This window comes from Pipistrellus hanaki (assembly GCF_964339955.1).
Source record: "Pipistrellus hanaki genome assembly, contig: scaffold_39, whole genome shotgun sequence".
NCBI lineage: Eukaryota > Metazoa > Chordata > Mammalia > Chiroptera > Vespertilionidae > Pipistrellus > Pipistrellus hanaki.
In genome coordinates this window covers 681,387-701,657 of record NW_028182294.1, presented here as the reverse complement: position 1 = coordinate 701,657, position 20,271 = coordinate 681,387, and the positions used below count along the sequence as shown (strand labels likewise).

The following is a 20,271-nucleotide window of genomic DNA, read 5'->3' as shown; positions in this document are numbered from 1 at the left end:
GTGCCCGGCCTCATCCCAATTTCCCCTTTTTCTAACGACTGAGCCACTTTAGACGCGGGCCCGCCCTCTGAACACAGCTTCTCTCAATCTGTAAGGACCCTGCTTCCAAGTTAGGTCACATCCTTTTTTTAATGTTTTTTTATTATTATTATTGATTTCAGAGAGGAAGGGGGAGAGAGGGGGGAGAGAGAGAGAGAGGGAGGGAGGGAGGGAGGGAGAGAGGGAGGGAGGGAGAGAGAGAGAAGGGGCGGGGGGAGAGAGACATCAATGAGGAGAGAGAATCAGGGATCTCCTGCCCCCTGCACGCCCCTCACTGGGGATGGAGCCTGAAACCCGGGCAGGTGCCCTGAATGGAATCAGACCTTGCCCTCCTGGTTCACAGGTCGACGCCCAACCTCTGAGCCACGCCAGCTGGGCTATTTTTATTGGAGAGAGAGATATCAATGTGAGAGGACCATCAGTTGGCTGCCTCACACACGTGCCCTAACTGGGGATCAAACCCACAATCTCCTGGTGTAGAGTCAATGCTCCAGTCGCTGAGCACCCGGCCAAGGCAGAACATGCGCCATTTTAAGGTTAGCCCGCCCCGCCAGGTGTCGTCCAGTGGTTAGAGTATCAGTTTGGGTTGTGGGTTCGATTCCCGTTCAAGAGCACGTTCCTGGGTTGCAGGTTCCATTCCCGGCCCGTGGGAGCCCACGCAGGAGGCAGCCAATCAATGTGTCTCTCTCACACCGAGGTTTCTCTCACCCCCCCTTCCCTGCCTCCCTCCCTTCCACTCTCTCTAAATATATGTCTCAACGGGAAAATGTTCCCAGGTGAAGACTGACGACGACAAAGGGGTTAGCGGAGGAACCCCCTTTGGGAGAGAAGACAACGTGGGAACATCGGTCCGGCCTCGGCGCCGCCGGGCAGCGTCCTGGGGCCACGGTAACCGTGACCGCAAGCCGGTGGCTTCACGGCCGCAGAATTGGTTCTCCCCACTCTGGAGGCCACAAGTCCAAGGTGAAGGCATTGCTGGGCCTGGGGAGACGGTTCCTGCCTCTCTTCTAGCTCCCGGGGGCTCCTGACCCCAGCCCTGCCCCCTCCAGCTCGGGTCCCCCCTCCAGTCTGTGGGCCGAGGCTCTCCACCTCTTTCCTCCAGGAGGACCAGTCCCTGGAGTCAGGCTCACCCTAAATGCCAGGCGACCTCACCCCAGGCCCCGGTGGCATCTGCAGAGAGAGAGCCCATCACCCAGCAAAGTGGCCTCACAGGAGCTGGGGTTGGGGACAGGGACAACCTTTAGGGGTCCACCGTTCACCCTGCAAAATGCTGCCCTTGGGTCCCTCGCGCGCACACGCTGTCCCTCCTGGGCGTGGCATTGAAGTTGGGGGGGGACAGAGGAGAAGTGTAAGATGAACTAGAGCCCCTCCCCCCCCCCCCCCCGGCAGCCCTCCTCCGGCGGACGCCCACCTTGGCCCAGCGCCTGCAGGCTGCGGACCGACACCCACGGCCCACAATGCCCGTCACGGTACCCGACCCAAGCCAGAGGGCTGCCGGGGCCACACGTGGGGCGCAAACGGAAAATCTGCTGCGCTGGCCCTGCAGCCCCGTCCGGACGCCTCTCCGCTCCCTCCCCGCCGGACGGCTTCCCTGCACCCCGGGAGGATGTCCCCTGTGGGCGCGGGCGGGGGCCCGGCAGAGGAAATCCTGATGTGTGTGTTTCTCTTCCTGGGCTTCCGGCCTCAGGGCAGGACTGGGTCAGGGTCCGGGGGTGACAGGACGCAGCCAGTGATAGCGGCCTGGGCCCTGCCCTGGGGCCCCCCCGGGCCAAGGCCTCCGTGGAAACAGCACAAGTCATGGTTGTCCCTGCCGGGAGGGGCCTCGCCCATGCTGGCTCAGCGAGAGGGGAGGCCCACGGGAGCCCGGCCTGTGGGGAGGACCACGGAAGCTCCACCGCCACAGGGCGGGGCGTGGTCTCGTGGCACCGGCCACGTCTGGGCTCCCCATAGGAGCATAGGGACTCGTGAGGCCTTCCTGGAGGGGCAGCCTCCTGCGGACCCTCGGCCGGCCAGCACCCCGAGCGGAAAGGGTCCAGCAGGAGGACTTGTGTCTGCCGGCCCCTCGCTCCCCAAAGCCTGCCTGCCCTCTGACCTCTAGTGCCCTCTGCCCTCACGCGGCGGGAACCAGGAGGGCCGAGTGCCCTAGTCGGTTTGGCTCAGTGGATAGAGCGTTGGCCTGTGGACTGGAGGGTCCCAGGTACGATTCCAGCCAGGGGCACATGCCGGGTTGTGGGCTCCATTCCCAGTGTGGGGCATGCAGGAGGCAGCCAGTCAATGATTCTCTCTCATCATGGATGTTTCTATCTCTCCCTTCCTCTCTGAAATCAATAAAGAAATATATTAAGAGAGAGAGAGAGAGAGAGCCGTGTGAAGGGGCCCTCTGGACTCAGCTCAGAGCCGGGACCTCGGCCTGGACAGGGGCTCACACTCAGACTTCCCTTAAATTTAAACAATTAGGCTTATGGCTGTTGTACATTCAAAACCTAATTTCTTATCCTGTTGAGTTTCATTTTACGAACCCGGTTACTCCCTTTGAAAGCTGCGCAGACGTTAAAGTCATTTGTAAGGGGCCTCTGCATCGTGTTTGGCCCCACCTACAAACTCAGTCGACTGGGCATTTTCTTTCTTTTTTATTTTTAAAATATATTTTATTGATTTTTTTACCGAGAGGAGGGAGAGGGATAGAGTTAGAAACTTCGATGAGAGAGAAACATCGATCAGCTGCCTCCTGCACACCCCCTACTGGGACCTTTCAGTCCGCAGGCTGAAGCTCTATCCATTGAGCCAAACCGGTTTCGGCAAATTGGGCATTCTCAGCGCTCTGAATTGAACTTATAAAGGAGGTCTGTCTACTTCCTCCCTAAGTACGCCAGCTTGTCCGTGAGACTGACTGTGCTTGTGTCGAACCCCAGGCTGACTCCAACCTCCGGGGACACAGACTGCCATGTGCTCAGGCTCCACTTAATTCTGCAGACACGGACCCTCTGACTAACGCTCCGCAGCCTTCCTGTGGCTGAACCATGTGGACCCACTTCCAGCTTCCAACAGGGGGCGCCGTGGCACCAGCCGGGCAGCTGGGAGGCCGGCAGCTGTGTCTGGAGCCCCGAATGCTGCCCAGTGGGAGCTCTGCAGAGGGGGCAGGGGCCAGGCTCCCTGCCCTCCCACTGCTCTTGGGGTCTGCAGTGCCGGCCCCGAGTGAACCCCGAGCGGATGGTACAGGGCTTTAGCGCCAAGGACCCGCGAAGCCAGTGGCACCATGACTAAGTGCCTCTCTCAGTGCTGCCGCGTGGCATTCCTGGGGCGGCACCACGGGCAGGACCTCCGGTGCAGCTCGCGGGGGCCTCTCCAGAGCTCTGCCTGACTGGGGATCAACACCCCAAGCTCAGGCCTCGGGGCTGAGCCGGGTGCCGGGAACACAGAGCAGCCGGTCCCGTGACACGTGACCGCCGGTACATGCCATGCATCAGCACTCACCACCCGAGCCACCCTCTGGAAGACGGCAGGAAATATGGGGAAGAGAAAGAAGAAAGCAAAGTTCCGTTCCAGGAGAAGCCTCTTACACAGCTCACGCAGCAGAAATGGGGAAACAGCTGAGCAGTGGTCCTGGCCTTGCCCGGCAGGGCCAGGGTGGGGACCAGCTGTGTGGTTTTCTGCAGGAAACTGCCGGGAACGGCTGGGGATGGGTGGGGGCATCTGTTCACTGGTATCAAGGGAGGGAAGCTGCTGGCCACGTCCGCGTTCCGGCTGTGCCAGGGCGGGCACCTCGTACTGGGAGCTGAGACAGAGGGGATCTCTTTGCATCTGCAAGATGGTGCCACTGCTCCCGGAGGCAAGCAGAGAGACGGCGCCGGTCTGGGGCAGGTGGGGTTTGTGTCCCTGCTCCAGACAGCGTGTGGGCACCACCAGCCCCTGGATGAAGACTGAAGGCGAGGGCTGAGATGCACTCCCCCAGGGAGATGTGGGGGACGGCGGAGGCAGGCTGGGCGGGGCGGGGCGGCCACCAAAAGGGTAGGAGGGAAGCCTGGAGAGACGATTCCCGCGTCCAAGAGAGAAGATCGTGGAAGCCGGAGAAGCCGGTCCCGCGCGGTCCGCTCCTCCACGCGCCCACGCCAGGCTGTGGATCCGGGGCCTCGGGCGCCCCCTGGTGGTCACCCCTGGCTGCAGCACCGTCGTCGCAGGAGGCGCACAGGCTTCCAGGCAAAGTGTGAGCTGCGAGGGCGAGGGGACCGCCCCCGGGACACGCCGCGGTGCCCACGAGAGGACCTCCACGCCCCCCGGAACCCCGACCCCTCGCGGCAACCCGCGAAACGACCGGCAACGGGGGCGTTCACCACCCCACAGAGGACGCGGGGTCCGGGCCCCGCCCAGCTCATCGGCCCCGCCCACATGACCACGCCCCGTCCATACCAGGCCCCGCCCCTCGCCCCGGCTCTCCCCCTTCGGCCCGCCCCCAGCGCACCGTCAGGCCCCGCCCAATTCAGGCTCCTCCCCTCGGCCCGCCCCGGCGTGCCCTGCGAGTCGGCGGCGGCGCGGAACTGGCGTGGCATGGCGGCGGAGCGCGCGAGCGTCCTGGGGCGGGACTTCCGGTGGCGCTGGCGGGCGCCTTCCGGCCGCGCGCTAGGGTGGTCGGCCGGCCTCCGGGACATGAAGGTGAGCCCCGCGGCGGCCGGCCGGGGTAGTGCCCGCGCCCCGCGCCCCGGCGCCGGCGCCTCCTCCTCGCGCGGCCTCAGTTCCCCTCCGCGGCGTGGGCGCGCGGGCGGCGCGAGGGAGAGGGCGTGAGGCCGGCGTGGACGCGAGGGGGTGTGGGAGCGAGGGGCGTGGGCGACGGCGGTGGGGGGGGCGTGAGCCGAGGCGCAGCGAGCGCGGGCGGAGCGGGCGTGGGCCGGTGCGGACGAGCGGGCGGGAGTGAGGTCCTGAGCGGGAGAGCGCGCTTCTGTGCAGGCGGTGCGGCCGGTCCCCAGGGCAGGCGACCCCGGCTGGTCGGGGTGCACCGGCCTGGACCCACCTCGCTCAGGCCTCGGCCTCACAGGGGTCACCAGAGCTGAGCCCAGGGGGACCAGGGCACAGTGGCTGGCGGAGAACCCCACCCCGGGGCACCCTGTGTCCGCGCCCCGGCGTCAGGGGAGCGCAGTGGCCACTCCACGAAGGCGCCTGCGGTGCGGAGACCTCGTGGTGGACGCCCGGCCTGGGCAGCACGTGGCCCACAAATGGCGCCGGGCCTGCGCGCCTGCTTCAGGGGGCCTTCGCGCTCCAGAGCGCTCACCGCTCCCGCAGGACCCCGCGGCTCCAGAACTGCACTCAGAGGTGCCGGCTGGGATAAGTGACCGATCGTCAGTCACGCTGGCCGTTCTGTTGAAGACAAAGGCGGCTCAGCGTCCAGCCTGGTGTCAGCGAGGGGCCCTGGACACACCAGTGGCACACCAGTCAGACACTGCACGCCCCTGGGCAGCAGAGCCGTCCCGCGGTAACAGCCAGCGTCTGGAAGGAAGAGGACCGATCGGAGGGCATCACGGGACAGGAGCTCCGATCAGCACACATACAACACGTGTCCACGCTTGGTGTGTGCGCATGACCTGGGCTGTGGCCAGCGCTGTCACTGTGGACTTGGATGTCCCCGCAGGGACCCAGTCCTTTCCAGGCAGAGCATGAGCTGTGGAGGCGAGGGGACCCCTCCCGGACACGCCATGGTGCCCACGAGCAGGTCCCTCACATGCACGGCCCTCTCCCCGAGGCTGAAATGGCTCTCTGTGGGTCTCCATGTAAAGCACTTGGATGTCTCCGCGGGAACCAGCTGTCCTTTGGGCATGAGGCTGAAAGAGCCCCCCGAGCTTGGAGCCCCAGATCGTGGCCCCACACAGGCCTGAGTCCCCTCCAGCAGCTCCTGGTTTGGGGGTGTAGCAGCCTCTCTGGGTCACTACACACCACACCCCCTCGCCAGACCGTCCACACCGAAGAGATCGTGGGCACGTGAGGGAAACTCGCTCTGCCTGGCAGGAGGCCCGTGGACATCTCCGTGCGGTGCCCAGGGGGGAGCTGTGGGAGGGGCCCCGCGGCCTCACCAAGCACCCCACATGCCAGACAGCTCACGTGTTGGTGCCCACCACCATGCCAGACAGTCTGGAAAGTTCCCCGCTGGTCAGGGAGCAGCACGACACGCCAGGTTCTCCTCCCCGGGCGTCTCCTCAGCCCCGCGCAGGCCCGCGTGCAGGAGGTCGGCGCCCGGCCTGTGCTCAGTCTGGTCCTTCTGTGGCCCCGGCTCCTGGCACTGAAGCCAGCAGGGCCCGTCTTCCTCCAGATGGGCCCATCTCCCTTTCCTCCAGTCCCGCGGTGTGAGGTCAGGGGTCAGGCAGAGGGGCCTCTGTCCACCACGTGCGGGGCGGGAGGTGGCTAGGGCAGCATCGAGCCTGCAGGTTGCTGTGGGAGCACTTCCTGCTTCGTTTCCATTCCTTTCCATCCCGGTCAGCTTAACCCCACCTGGAGTGGAGGAGGCGCCTGGGGCCACAGACGGTGCCCGCAGAGTGGGCACCTCCCACCGCTCCACGTAGTCCCTGCCGGCAGGTCCCTCCCATGCACGGCCGGACCTCAGAGCGAGTGGAAGCACATTGTTCAGGCCTGTCTGGCCCCATAGCAGCCCAGCTGCCAGGAGCTGACCCCTCACAGCTTAGCAGCTGCAGTTTCGGTCTGACCAGGGGGTGATGGGTAATTCTGGGCAGCCTGTCCCCGTCTGCTCCAGGCACCTGTCTCCCAGGGAAGTGACACCCAGGACATCGCAGCCCGTGCAGCTTTGGGAGGGGAAGCAGGCTGACAGGATCGTCTCCGGGGGCCTGGCTCTGTCCACTCCTGACGGGCACACCCTGCCTGGCCAGGAGTGCGATGCCAGCCCGCTGGTGTGGAGACCGGGCCCCGGCTGGGCTGGAGGGAGCACTTGCCAGGACCAATTTGGCCCACGTGCTCTTTACACCTGCACTTTTTTTTTTAATCTTCACCCGAGGACGTGCTTTTTATTGGTTTTCCGGGAGGGAGTGTGGGAGAGAAACGTCGAAATGGGGGTGAAACGTAGATCAGTTGCCTCCCACACGCACCCAAACAGGATGGAACCCACAGCCTGGGGTGTGGCCTGACGGGATCAAACCCACGGCCTTTTGGTGTGCGAGACAGTGCTCCAGCCCAGGGAGCCATACTACCTCTCAGCCGCAGCAGGGACAGCTGCCCCGTGGGAAGGACGGGGTGGCGCTGGGGGGGCAGGGAGCGAGGGCCAACATGCACTGCACAGCTCGGGCCAGTCCGTGCCGGAAGGAGAAAACATGAATCCACGGAGGACGCGGCACAGCCCGCATGGCGGTGTCCCCCCTCACCCTCCTCTGGAGGAGCCCCGACTCCTCAATAAACCCGGACTGGCCGTGCTGCTGCACGCGCTTCTTGCCATTGGTGGAGCCAAGTGCCTGCCCCGGCCCAGCAGGAGGAGCTGCAGGCTGCCCTCTGCCACAGACAGTCTCCCGCGGCCTGTGTGGGCGGGCGTTTCCAGAGCAGGATCTGTGACGAGAGGAAACGTCGGAAAGATGATGTTTATGGGCAGACTGCACCCGGGAGGTTTCTCCAGCCCGACCTCCCAGGAACAGTGAGGGGCTGCCGGGCCTTGGCCCCAGAGCTCACACGCGGGGGATCCTTCCCTCCGGGTCCCGGAGCCTCTGGGGCTAGGGCTGTGTGTTCCCCCTTCACGTCCCCACTGAGCAGGTCATGGGCGTTTTTACTGGAGTCTCCCTGATTTGTAAGAGCCCTTTGGGCGTTACACATAGATAACGGGTAGGAATTTGCTAGCAAGTGTGTTCTGAGTACTTTTTCCTCATTTATTGTTTCTTTATATGTTCTTCTCACACACACACACACACACACACACACACACACCCTAGAGGCCCGGTGCACAACATTTATGCACTGGGGGAAGGGTGCATCCCTCCTCTTGGCCTGTTACCTCACACTGTGTGGGAGCCCTGCGATCAGTCAGCCACAGAGGTAGGCCCTGCCCACCCGCTGCAGCTCTGCTGCTGAGTAGCCTGGGCCTCTCTTTGGGGTGATCGTGAAGCCCCCCACCCCACCCCCACGATTAATCGATCACCCCGCCAGCCAGTAGCCTGGGCCTCCTCCTGCAGGGTGATCATGGGATCATGGAGCGATGGCCAGGCTTCCCACCAATCACATCACACCTGCCTTGGCGGGCCTGGCGCCCGTGGGTGTCAGCGTGGTCGTCAGGACAGCCATTCTGCTGTTGGGTCTTTCAGTGATTTGCATGTTACACTTTCATTATTATAGATGTTGTTATAGACATGTGTATTTTGTCTTCTAAACGGAAGTTTCGTGTCCCCCGTGGTGAGCTCTGATGCCGCGAGCGTCGTGCGCACAGACGGAACGGCCTTCCTGCTCCGAGTTGGCGTGAGCAGGCGCCACGTCTCCTTCAGTGTCCGCGGCTGATAGTCACAGGGAAGTCCTCTGGCCTGGACCGCTTTGTTTTGTTCTTACTAATTTTTATCTTTCTTTTTCAGAGAGAAAGAGAGGGATAGAAACCTCAATGATGAGAGAGAATAATTGATTGGCTGCCTTCTGAACCCAAAACTTGTGCATGTGCCCTGACCAGGAATTGAACTGTGACCTCCTGGTTCATAGGTCGATGCTCAACTACTGAGCCTGCATTCTAGAGGGCCAGCAGTGGTCAGCATGGCCCCGAGACAGGGAAGCCCCTTTGTCTGTGAGGGACATGGGCCCAGCGGTGCTGGAAGGGGACTCTAGCAGTTGGGGCTGATCCAGGGCAGGGCTGAGCCCTGGGGACCAGGCCCCGCTGTGACAAGGACCCTCGTCGGCAGAGGGGATGCCCCGCTGCTGTGGTCTCCAGGCTCTGCTCTCTCTGCAGCCCCCTGGACTCCGAGCTTGCACCCCCTGCGACTGCCCGCCATGAAGACGCTCCTCCGGGTGCTCTGGCTCGCTCTGGCCTGCGGCTCTGCTCACACCACCCTGTCCAAGTCAGACTCCAAAAAGGCTGCCTCCAAGTCCATGCAGGAGAAGGTAAGGCGGCGTGGAGACGGGCCGCAGGGCTGGCCCTTCGCACCTTCTCTTTCTTCTCTCTCCTCCACGTGGGCTGGGGGCTGGGGGCGTGGCCTGGTGTGCTGACAGGGGGCCCCGGGAGAGCGCCCGCCCCTGGCCTGTCAACTCCTGCCTCCCCGCCTTCCGCTGCTTCCCACACCAGCACTCGTCCTGGGTCATCTGTGAAGTCCAGTCAGGGAGGCAGACGGGGTCTGCAGGACTGTCCGCTCCGTGGGGCGGCCTCCCCCTGCTACCACCCGTCAGCGGCGCGGGGCGCCCCAGCACAGCTCCTGGCTGAGAGGCCGCGCCCCGTCCTGCCTCTGCCTGCGGCGCTGACGCTCCCCTTCCCTTCGCTCCAGACGCAGTTTGCAGAGAAGCCTGTCCAGGACCGGGGGCTGGTGGTGACGAACCCCAGAGCCGAGGACGTGGTTCTGGAGCATCGCAGCTACTGCTCGGCCAAGGCCCGGGAGAGGCACTTCGCCGGGGACGTCCTGGGCTACGTCACTCCGGTGAGGGGCCCCGGTGGATGGGGCCGTCCCAAGGGCATGGCGGGGCCGGGGTCTGCATGCTCACTCCCTGGGCCCCTGCCGTGGGTGCGGTGGGAGCGGTCCTGGGGGCTCGCTGCCTGGCCCAGCTGCGGGGCTCACCGGCCTCTGTCCTCCGCCAGTGGAACAGCCATGGCTACGACGTCACCAAGGTGTTTGGGGCCAAGTTCACCCAGATCTCCCCCGTGTGGCTGCAGCTGAAGAGGCACGGCCGCGAGATGTTCGAGGTCATGGGGCTCCACGACGTGGACCAAGGTTCTCGCCTGTTCGTCTCCCGGCCCAGTGGGCGGGGGGGTGAGCCCGTGTGTGTGAGAACGCGAGTGTGTCCGTGTGTGAGAATGTGAGTGTGTCCGTGTGAGAATGAGTGTGTCCGTGTGTGAGAACGCGAGTGTGTCCGTGTGTGAGAACGCGAGTGTGTCCGTGTGTGAGAACGCGAGTGTGTCCGTGTGGGAACGTGAGTGTGTCCGTGTGAGAACGTGAGTGTGTCCGTGTGAGAATGTGAGTGTGTCCGTGTGAGAATGAGTGTGTCCGTGTGTGAGAACGCGAGTGTGTCCGTGTGTGAGAACGCGAGTGTGTCCGTGTGAGAACGTGAGTGTGTCCGTGTGAGAACGTGAGTGTGTCCGTGTGAGAGAACGTGTGTCTGTGTGAGAACGCAAGTGTGTCCGTGTGTGGGAACGCGAGTGTGTCCGTGTGTGGGAACGCGAGTGTGTCCGTGTGTGGGAACGCGAGTGTGTCCGTGTGTGAGAACGCGAGTGTGTCCGTGTGAGAGAACGCGAGTGTGTCCGTGTGTGAGAACGCGAGTGTGTCCGTGTGTGGGAACGCGAGTGTGTCCGTGTGAGAGAACGCGAGTGTGTCTGAGAGAACGCGAGTGTGTCCGTGTGTGGGAACGCGAGTGTGTCCGTGTGTGGGAATGCGAGTGTGTCCGTGTGTGGGAAGGCGAGTGTGTCCGTGTGTGGGAAGGCGAGTGTGTCCGTGTGGGAAGGCGAGTGTGTCCGTGTGAGAACGCGAGTGTGTCCGTGTGAGAGAACGCGAGTGTGTCCGTGTGAGAGAATGCGAGTGTGTCCGTGTGAGAACGCGAGTGTGTCCGTGTGAGAGAACGCGAGTGTGTCCGTGTGAGAGAACACGAGTGTGTCCGTGTGTGAGGACGCGAGTGTGTCCGTGTGAGGACGCGAGTGTGTCCGTGTGAGAGGACGCGAGTGTGTCCGTGTGTGAGAACGCGAGTGTGTCCGTGTGTGGGAACGCGAGTGTGTCCGTGTGTGGGAACGCGAATGTGTCCGTGTGTGAGAACGCGAGTGTGTCCGTGTGAGAGAACGCGAGTGTCTCCCTGTGTGGGAACGCGAGTGTGTCCGTGTGAGAACGCGAGTGTGTCCGTGTGAGAACGCGAGTGTGTCCGTGTGAGAGAACGTGTGTCCGTGTGTGAGAACGCGAGTGTGTCCGTGTGAGAGAACGTGTGTCCTTGTGTGAGAACGCGAGTGTGTCCGTGTGAGAGAATGTGAGTGTGTCCGTGTGAGAGAACACGAGTGTGTCCGTGTGAGAACGTGAGTGTGTCGTGTGTGGGAACGCGAGTGTGTCCGTGTGAGAGAACGTGTGTCCGTGTGAGAGAACGTGAGTGTGTCCGTGTGTGAGAACGCGAGAGTGTCCGTGTTTGGGAACGCGAGTGTGTCCGTGTGTGGGAACGCGAGTGTGTCCCTGTGTGGGAACGCGAGTGTGTCCCTGTGTGGGAACGCGAGTGTGTCCGTGTGAGAACGTGATGTGGTGACTGCCGGGTTGGCCTGCACCCCGTCCTCCTGGCGGGTGGCGCATGGCGTCCAGGAGGGGCGTGGGGAGGGCTGCTGAGCTTCTCTGAGCACAGAGTGGAGCAGAGGGAGCAGGAGAAGCGTCTGTCCGCCGTCCGCAGGCAGCACGGCCTCTCGTCCAGCCAGGGCCGTGCTGGCTCTCCCGGGCCGCGGACCGGAGACCGGAGACGGCAGGGAGGCACCAGGAGGGCAGCGTCCGCATGTGGCTGTTGGACCCCTTCAGCTCCAAGCAGCAGTCCCGGTGTGGAGCTGCCAGCCCAGGCCGCTCTGCAGGGCGGCCCCAGACCCTCCATCAGTTCCCTCAGCTCTCGCTCTGCAGCGTTTCCCTCCGCGGGTGGGTGCGGGCTGTGTCCCCGAATTGACCGTCCTCTCCCTGTCCCGTAGGGTGGATGCGGGCGGTCCGGAAGCAGTCCAAGGGCGTCCGTATAGGTGAGTCCAGCCCTTAGGCCATGGGAAGGAGTCCTGGCTGGTGTGACCTCCTGTGAATGGAGGAGTGGGCCCCGGGGTGATCCAGCGCATTGGCCAGTCCCCGGCCACTTGGAAACATGGCCAGCCAGCTTTCGTGGCCTGGTCCAGCCAGGGTTCTGTGGCCCTTACGCCCACCCGGCCTCAGCCAGCACGGCCAGTGCCTCCTTCACCAGTTTCTTCACTCACCAGCAAGGGTCTGGGGCCCAAGCCCGAGAGTAACGCCAACCCCGCCCCGTTCCCGAGAACACAGCTGGCCAGGGAGGGACGGTGCCGAAAGTGCAGTGGGGTCTGTGGGGTGTGGCGAGTGTGGGGCAGGCTGGGGGCAGAGCCAGGAGGAGGTGCTAGTGGAGACGTGCGGTTGGTGGCGTGGTTGTGTAGGCCAGGTCGGGTCTGGTGGGAGATGGTTCGGCGGAGCCAGGCAGCGAAGAGCAGAAGAGGGGGTGTGGGCAGACGGGCAGCATCTCTGCCCTTCCTGCCCGGGCCCGTCTCGCCGGGCCGTGAGCTGCTGGGATGACCACGCTGGGTGCCCATGGTCACTCTGCCTGGGGCCGAGCACGCAAAGCACGGGGTCACGCGGCCTGTGCCCCTAGTGCCGCGGCTCCTGTTTGAGGACTGGACGCACAAGGACTTCCAGAGCGTCTGGGACAGCGAGGACGAGATCGAAGAGCTCAGCAGGACCTTGCTCCTGGTCGCCAAGGTGAGGCCTGGCACTGCCCGGGTGGGCCCTGCCTCGGGCACACAGCTATCCTCAGGCCCCTGGGGCTTGGGGTGGGGAGGGACGTGAGTGGACAGCACAGACGAGAGCCTGGCTGCTCTGCCATTTGTCTCTGTGGGGACCCCCACGCCTCCTAAGAGAGGCCCTTCTGTGCCTATGGCGTGCGCTCGGGCCTGACCTTTGTGGTGGGCGTGGGGGGCTGCCCTCCAGGTTTCTCTCCTGGTCCCAGACCCCCTCACCCTCCCGGTCCTTTCAGAGCCAGCATTTCGACGGCTTCGTGGTGGAGGTGTGGAGCCAGCTGCTGAGTCAGAAGCATGTGTGAGTGCTGGGGTCCCGGGGAGGCCAGAGGAGGGACGGGAGCCACTGGGGTGGAGGCCTTGGCCCACAGTGGCGGCTTTGATGGGTGCCCTGCAGGGGGTGGAAGGAGCCGGAGCCTCCCCGCGGGGCGCCTGGGCAGTGCCGCAGTTGGCTCGCACACCAGCAGGAGGTGCTGCTGAGCATGAGCCTGCCTCCGGGAAAGAACAGCCGCCCAGCCACATCCCCTGGGCCAGAGTGACAAGCAGGGCGGAGTGGTGGAGAGTCCCCTGCAAGCAGCCACCATCCTGGCCTGTCAGGGACATGGGGGCCACCCCGCGGAGGCAGGGACCGAGCTCTCCTGCCCAGAATTGTGGCCGCAGCTCCACAGAGGGTGGTGCAGCTGCAGCCCGTTCTGGGACTGGCTGTCCCTCCTGTTTGTTTACTTTCTTTTTTCTTTTAATTTAAAAAAAATTAAAATTTCACTCTTTTAGAGAGAGAAATAGTAGTTTGTCATCCCACTTACTGATGTATTTATCGGTTGCTTCCTTTATATGCCCCGGCGGGGATCAAACCTGCAATCTTGGTGACGTGCGATTACACTCTAACCACTGAGCAACCCGGCCAGGCTGTCCCTCCCTTTCTGTCGGAAGGAATCCGCTCAGCACCAAGCCTTCCTATGCAGGAGGGCGCTGGGCCGGGACTCCGTGTCCCCCTAGGAGCCAGCTGCCCCCCTTTCGTAGTGAAGCAGCTGGCGGCCTCGGCCACGTGGAGAGTCCCCGCGAGGACCTGTCCTCCAGGGCAGGTGGGAGCGGCCCCCGCCCAAGACTCAGAGACAGATGTCTGCCTTGGGGGCGGGGAGCGCACAGCGACTGGGGTCCCTGCTCCGCGTGCTCCGACCCTGCACCAGCAGGTGCTTCTGAAGGCTCCCTGTGCCCCTGCCTGCCTGGACCAAGGCCGGTTCGGAGAGGGTGGATGGAGACAGGAGAGCCGCACTGCTACCCGGTCAGGTTTCCAGATGGCCTCGCACCCCGCGTCCACTGGCACCGCGTGGCAGATCCTGGGGCACACAGGAGGGGCGCCATGGGCAGCGTGTGGACCTGAGCCGGTGTCTGAGGGGCCGGACATGCTGTGCCTCCAGGGCAGGAAGTGCCGTAAGGGGCTCGGTCCGGGCTCCTGGGCTGACCTCGCGTTTCTTCCCAGGGGCCTCATCCACCTGCTCACCCACCTGGCCGAGGCGCTGCACCAGGCCCGGCTGCTGATCATCCTGGTCATCCCTCCGGCTGTCACCCCCGGGTAAGGGCCACAGCGCTCCGGCCGGGGATGGGAGCGGCCGGTCCCAGGCCGAGTCCCCACACCCACCCTGCGAAGGCGTGTTGGAAGTCCTCAGCCTGAGGATGGAGTCTCAGACACACTCCCTCGCCTCAGGCGAGGCCCTGCACTCGGCGGCCCCATCTGCAGCCCAGCCCGGGAGCTCAGGTGGCGGTCAGACTTCCTCCAGAGCCTGGTGGGCGGGCGGTGGAGGGTCCAGGCGCTGTGGCTGTCATGTCTGCCCTGCCAAGGCGCAAGGTCAGGGCCAGGGCAGACCCGGTAAAGGGGCAGGGCCTCAGAAAGGCCGTGAGGCTCACGGGGAGCCTGCAGACTCGGCATCTTAAGCAGGCACTGCTCTTGGGAGTGTGCCTGGCCGCATCCCGCCTGCACTCAGCCCTTAGGCTCCACGTGCCCACGCTTCAGGGTCCCCTTCCGGCCCGCGGGCTGCAGTGGGTGGGACCTGTGTCCACAGCCGGCACCCGTCCCAGAGCGGGGCTGGTGGTGCTCCCCCTGGAGCGAGCCAGCCGGAGCTCGTGCCCCTCCTCCCCCCACGACATGTGTGTTCATGTATGTGGTACATGCGTGTGATGGAGCTGGCAGACTCTCGAGCATTCCCTGGGTCTTCTGGGTTCTGGGGTGGTTTGGGGGGCAGCTCAACCGGTGCTGTGGCTGGAGCAGGGACCTGCCTGCAGCCCCTCCCTGGCCCAGGCGTCCGCTGGTGCGGAGCCGCACAGCTCTCGGCCAGAGCAGAGAGCAGGCGCACAGTGGATGTGCTAGGGGGGCAGAGGTGGACACCCCTGTAGGGACCCTTCCCGCTGGACCCCCTCTGCCCAGGAACCTTCAAGCCCAGCTCCTGGCACCTAGGCAGGAAGTGGGAGTGGGAGTGGTGTCACGGCCCCTCCCCCGGTAGCCACCAAAGGAGGAAGCTGTGGGTATGGTGGCTGGGGTGCTGGAGGGAGGGACCGTGGCCCGCGGCAGCCAGGTGTGTGCTGACAGGCGTGCGCTCAGAGCGGCCGGGCCGCGGTACCCGGGGCCATCTCCGTACGCTCACCCTCCTCGCACCACGCCCAGCGCCCGCAGCAGCATCCCCTCCGCAGCCTGTGCTCTGGGGGGGCCTTTGTCTGCCGTGCTGTGTCTGGGGCCCTCCCAGCAGTGCTGACCTTGCACTCTGCTCCCAAGGTCACAGCCGGCCCCATGGAGCCGCCACTGCGCTCCGGTGGGCGTGGAGGTTTGGTGCGCTTCGTGCACGGCTGGAGCTGTCAGTGCAGCGCAGTGAACTGGCGTGATTAGAGCCGGCGCTCTCTGGGCTGGCCCCAGCTCGTCCTCCTGGGCCCTGGCCAGCTGCTCCTGCTCAGCCTCGGAGCTCACCTCTGACACGGACCGGTGCCCGCACAGGCACCCCGATTGGCAGATGTCCACCTTCATGTGGGCTGTTCCCCTCCCCCATCTCCTCCCGCCACACCCGGGTTCCCGTGGCTTCTGGCAGGCAGTCACCCCATGGTCAGGGAGATCCTGATGGGGTGCCCCTCTGCACAGAAGCCATCCCCCTCACCTGGGCTTAGGACAGCCTGCACCAGAGTGGTGGCTCAGGACAGCGGGCACAGCCACCTGTGGGTGTGGGGCAGGCGAGGAGGGTGGCATTGCATGCGGAAGGTAGAGGTCCAGGCTGGGAGGCTGAGGAGCCTGCAGGCCAGTGGTCCCCTCTGACCCTTGTGGGGCAGGTGGGCTCATGCTGAGTGGACCAGCAGGGAGGGGCAGGTGATGCTGCGGGGGACGGCCGGGGGGCTGGCAGGCTGTGCGATGGGCCCTGGTAGCCGTGCTTGTCTCGTGCAGGACCGACCAGCTGGGCATGTTCACGAACAAGGAGTTGGAGCAGCTGGGACCTGTGCTGGACGGGTTCAGCCTCATGACCTACGACTACCCGTCCCCGCAGCAGTGAGTGGATTCTGGGCCCTGGGTGCACGCATGCTCACCTGCATCAGGGCAGGGCTCCCCACTGGCCAGCTCAGGACCACAGATGGCAGCTGTCCCAGGGGCACAGTCCCAGCCTATTCTCCAAAGCCCAAAATTGGCCTGGCACCTTCCACTCCGGGGGCACGTGACAGATGGCAACAGACGGCCCCAGGGGAATGCTCTCCTGTGTCCTGCCCCCGGTTGGCCCGGGTGAAGCAGGCAGAGATGGGCATGTCCGGCAGGAAGGCACCGTGGGAGGCTCGCTGGCTGCTGCCCCCTTCCCACTGTGTGCACACGCCCTTGCCCCAGCTTGGGAGGCCCACGCTGCCTGACACTGAAGCCCACTCCCCCCTCACCTTGCAGGCCTGGCCCCAATGCTCCGCTGTCCTGGGTGCGAGCCTGTGTCCAGGTCCTGGACCCCAAGTCCAGGTGGCGGAGCAAGATCCTCCTGGGGCTCAACTTCTACGGCATGGACTACTCGGCCGCCAGGGACTCCCGGGAGCCCGTCATCGGGGCCAGGTGAGAGGGGCTCCCTCACGCAGGGCCGCCTCTGCTGCCCCTCCCGAGGCCCTTGCCCCATGGGCCTGCAGGTCTGCCAGAGGCAATGGGCGGAGCAGGCCAAAGGCCTGGCAGGGTCTGACCACTTGCCAGGCGCCTACAAGCAGAGCCTCCCTGAGCCTCAGAGTTGGGGGCCATGTTTGTACACCCAATCTGGGACACCCTAGTGTTTACATCTCTGTCAGCGGGTGGGTCGACAGCCTTCACGATGTGAGTGGCGTCTACTCTGGTGAGGAGGGGAGGGGAGGGGAGGGGAAGGGAGGAGGATGGCCCTTGTCGCATGGACCAGACTTCCTTCTGTGCAGCTCTGCTGGTGTTGGACTCTGTTTAGCTTTAGTTTGCTTCCTTTTGGGGGAAGATATTTTTGCTGGATATAGAACTCGAGGTCATCCGCTTTTTTTTCCCTGGGCTGTCACTTTGTCACCTCCTTGCTGTGTCCAGTGGGCCACGTGTGGAGGTGCTGTCCCTGCGTGTGGCTGTCCCTCCATGTGTCGTCCCTGCATGGAGCTGCCCAGCAGCTGCCATGGTCATGGGCGGGGCCTGCATGGCCCTTCCTTCCTGCATGTGGTTTGCCTTGGGCTTCCTGGATCTGTGGGTTCTCATCAGATTTAGGAAGATTTTGGCAGTTTCTTCAATTATTTGCCTTCCCCTCCCTTTCTCATTGGGCCTCAAATGCCTGTATGTCCAGTCCTGGGCCTGGCCCTGGCCCGCTGACACAGTCCTCTGGGGACTCGTCTTTCCTTCTGTGCTCTTTGGGCTTTTGTTTCCGCCCTCACATTCCGTGGCTGCCGCCTGCCCTGTCTCATCTGTTCTTGACCCCTGGGCTTGTCCCATCACCGTTGGCCCAGCAGTTGGTTCTGCGACTTCTCCCATCTTCCCAGTCGCTGTAAACTCGGCACAGGCGTCGGCTGGCTCTGGGGCCTTCACCACCCTCGTGGGGCCTGCGCTCTAGGCCAGGTGTGCGGGCCTGGTTCTGGGTGCCTGTTTGTTCCTGGAAACCACGGGGGCGCTGCTCTCTCAGGCCCTGGGCCTGTCCGTGAGGGCGTCCAGAGACCGCGGTCTGGGCGCGCTGCTGCCGCTGTTCCCTTCTCGGGCTCTGTGGTCAGAACCCTCGTTCCCGGTCAGAACCTTTCTGGGGAGGTCCCCTCCCCCCACTCCTCCATCCCCCCCCCCCCCCATCCCTGACCTGCAGGGGTGTTGGCCTGGGAGACCACTGTCCTTGCTCAGGCCACTGCATAGACACCGCAGACGGCTCACTACTCACTGCCCGTTTCGGAGGCCTCTCCTGGGCGTGTGGACGCCATCTCCTCCCCGGGTCCCCACGTGGTCCCTGCGCGTCTGCGTCCTGATCCCCTCTTCTCAGGAGAACCCCAGTCACACTGGATGAGGGGCCCATGACCTCACTTAACCGCGTCACCCAGTCACAGTCTGAGCTTCTGGGCTCTGACTCTCTCTCACATGGAACCTGGGGGAGGGTCGTCATTTGCTCACTGAGCGTGCGCCCACAGTAGCTCACACAGCGGCTTGTTGAGCCCTAGCCCAGCGTTGGGGTCAGGTGACTAAAGGCTCCACGCGGCCCCCAGCCCCAACTGCTCTGAAGGCCAGGGGCTGCAGAAAAGGCATTCTGACGGGGGGGGGGGGGGGGGGTGCGCGTGTGTGTACTTGTGTGCACGTACAGGAGTGTGCACCTGTTCGTACACGTATACCGCTGCTCTCCGATGCATTGGGTCTGGCTGCTCCCAGCCAGGGATGGAAGCTATATCCCCTCTGGGCTGCAGCCCCTGCTGACTCCCCTCCCAAATGTGCCCCTCCCTGACAGGAGAGGGCCGGCCAGCCCCGGCTTCAGGGGGCCTGAGGGAAGCAGGTGGGGAGAGGGGTCCCGGGGCCCAGGGTGTGGCTGGCTACCGTCAGGGGATGCTGCCGCCCAGCAGGGCCTCCCCAGGGGCCGGAATGAATGACAAGCGGCTGTGACTTGAGCCTCAAGGGCAAACGGAGGTCAGCGCCCACTTAGGTTGTGCAGGAGGGGGCTGAGGGCACGTGGGTGAAGACAGCAGGCCTGCGGCAGGCAGGCAGGTCAGCTGGAGGCTCTCAGAACAGGTCGGGGTCACGTCTGCCCCGAGGGAGGGCTGGGGTTTGGGTGATGCCCCAGGACGCCCCCTACACACACACACACACACACACACACTCACACACACACACACACTCACACATTCTCTCACACACACACAGTCTCGGGCTGCAGGGCCACCAGGGCCCGGAGGGCACAGCTCCCAGTCCCGAGGGCTCCGCGTGCCCAGGGTGGGACCGGGGCGGATGGCCGAGGGGCTCACCTCGCCCAGCTTGGACCCATAGGCGCTCCTCTCCACACCCCATGGGCTCGGGCCACAGCCTCCATGGCGGTGGGAGGTCGTTCTCCAGAGATGGGGGACCTGGTGCCCACTGTGGGGAGCCCCCAGAGGAGGTGTGAGGGCAGACAGGCCCGCCATAGCGCCTCCCCTGGGGTCCGCGTCTCTGTGACCGGCATGAGGGTCAGTGTGGAGTGTGTGCAGGGCTGTGGGGGGTCAGGAGGGACGTCCCCTGCCACCAGGGCATCTGGAAGGCCACTGCGCCCCCACAGAGCCATCCCAAGTTTAGGGCAGCCTGTGGCGGGGACACCGTTGATTGGCAGTGACCCTCTGCACAGAGGAAGGGCGCCCAGAGGGTCAGGCACGGCCTCCAGCCCGATGAGCTGCCCCACGTGCATGCGGCCCTGTGGGCCTCTGGCAGGAGGTCAGGCCTTTGTCGAATTCTGGGCAAGGCGCTTGGTCATACCTCCTGCCCCTGGGCCCCCCACCGCCGGCCTTCCCCTCGCCCCTTTCTCTCCTGGCACTGACCCCCACCCCGGCCTCTCCAGGTACATCCAGACCCTGAAAGAGCACAGGCCCCGGATCGAGTGGGACAGCCAGGCCGCAGAACACTTCTTGGAGTACAAGAGGTGAGTGTCCAGGACGCGCCCTGGGCTGAGGGGCTGGCTGGGCCCCGGCCACACGCCCACCTCTGCCCTGAGGGCCCAGGGGAGGGGCCCGGAGAAGTGGGAGGCATTCGGTCCCACTGTCCTTTGCAGAAACCGAGGAGGGAAGCACATCATCTTCTACCCGAGTCTGAAGGTTTGTGGGCCGCCCAGGGGCGGGGGGACAGCCACAGCCCAGGCCGGTGACTGCACTGAGGCCGAGGTGGGCAGGGTCAGACTTCCCTCTGGGGGAGGGCTGGCCTGGGCCTGTTTCGGGGCGCGTGGGCCACGGGGGCTGTGCTGGGGCCGAGGCAGTGACGCTTGCCTGTGTGCAGTCCGTGCAGTTGCGGCTGGAGCTGGCCCAGGAGCTGGGCGTTGGGCTGTCCATCTGGGAGCTGGGCCAGGGCCTGGACTACTTCTACGACCTGCTCTAGCCCAGCTCTGGGCACACCTCAGCAATGGACGCACGGGCGGGCGTGGGAAATACAGGCCATTCTCTGCCTTCCTGCCTTGTCTGTCGCAGTTCTT

At 64.5% G+C, this 20,271-nt stretch overlaps 1 protein-coding gene across 1 annotated transcript; it reads left to right on the top strand.

The window, feature by feature from the left end:
- The first annotated feature begins 4,557 nt into the window (after positions 1 to 4,557).
- CHID1 (chitinase domain containing 1) lies at positions 4,558 to 20,248 on the top strand. Its single transcript, XM_084907031.1, has 13 exons — positions 4,558 to 4,689; positions 8,945 to 9,096; positions 9,474 to 9,623; positions 9,782 to 9,914; positions 11,840 to 11,884; positions 12,514 to 12,620; positions 12,895 to 12,956; positions 14,136 to 14,228; positions 16,077 to 16,178; positions 16,560 to 16,715; positions 19,648 to 19,728; positions 19,858 to 19,900; positions 20,079 to 20,248. Exons 2-13 carry the CDS (start codon positions 8,986 to 8,988, stop codon positions 20,175 to 20,177), a joined length of 1,182 nt encoding a protein of 393 aa, XP_084763157.1. The 5' UTR covers positions 4,558 to 4,689; positions 8,945 to 8,985; the 3' UTR covers positions 20,178 to 20,248.
- The last annotated feature ends 23 nt before the right edge of the window (positions 20,249 to 20,271 follow it).

Excerpts from the sequence above, each read along its gene's own strand:
- CHID1 (XM_084907031.1), top strand. The coding sequence starts at position 8,986 with ATGAAGACGCTCCTCCGGGTGCTCTGGCTCGCTCTGGCCTGCGGCTCT. Across the intron at positions 9,097-9,473 it reads CCAAGTCCATGCAGGAGAAG|ACGCAGTTTGCAGAGAAGCC; the intron begins GTAAGGCGGCGT and ends CCTTCGCTCCAG. Across the intron at positions 9,624-9,781 it reads TCCTGGGCTACGTCACTCCG|TGGAACAGCCATGGCTACGA; the intron begins GTGAGGGGCCCC and ends GTCCTCCGCCAG.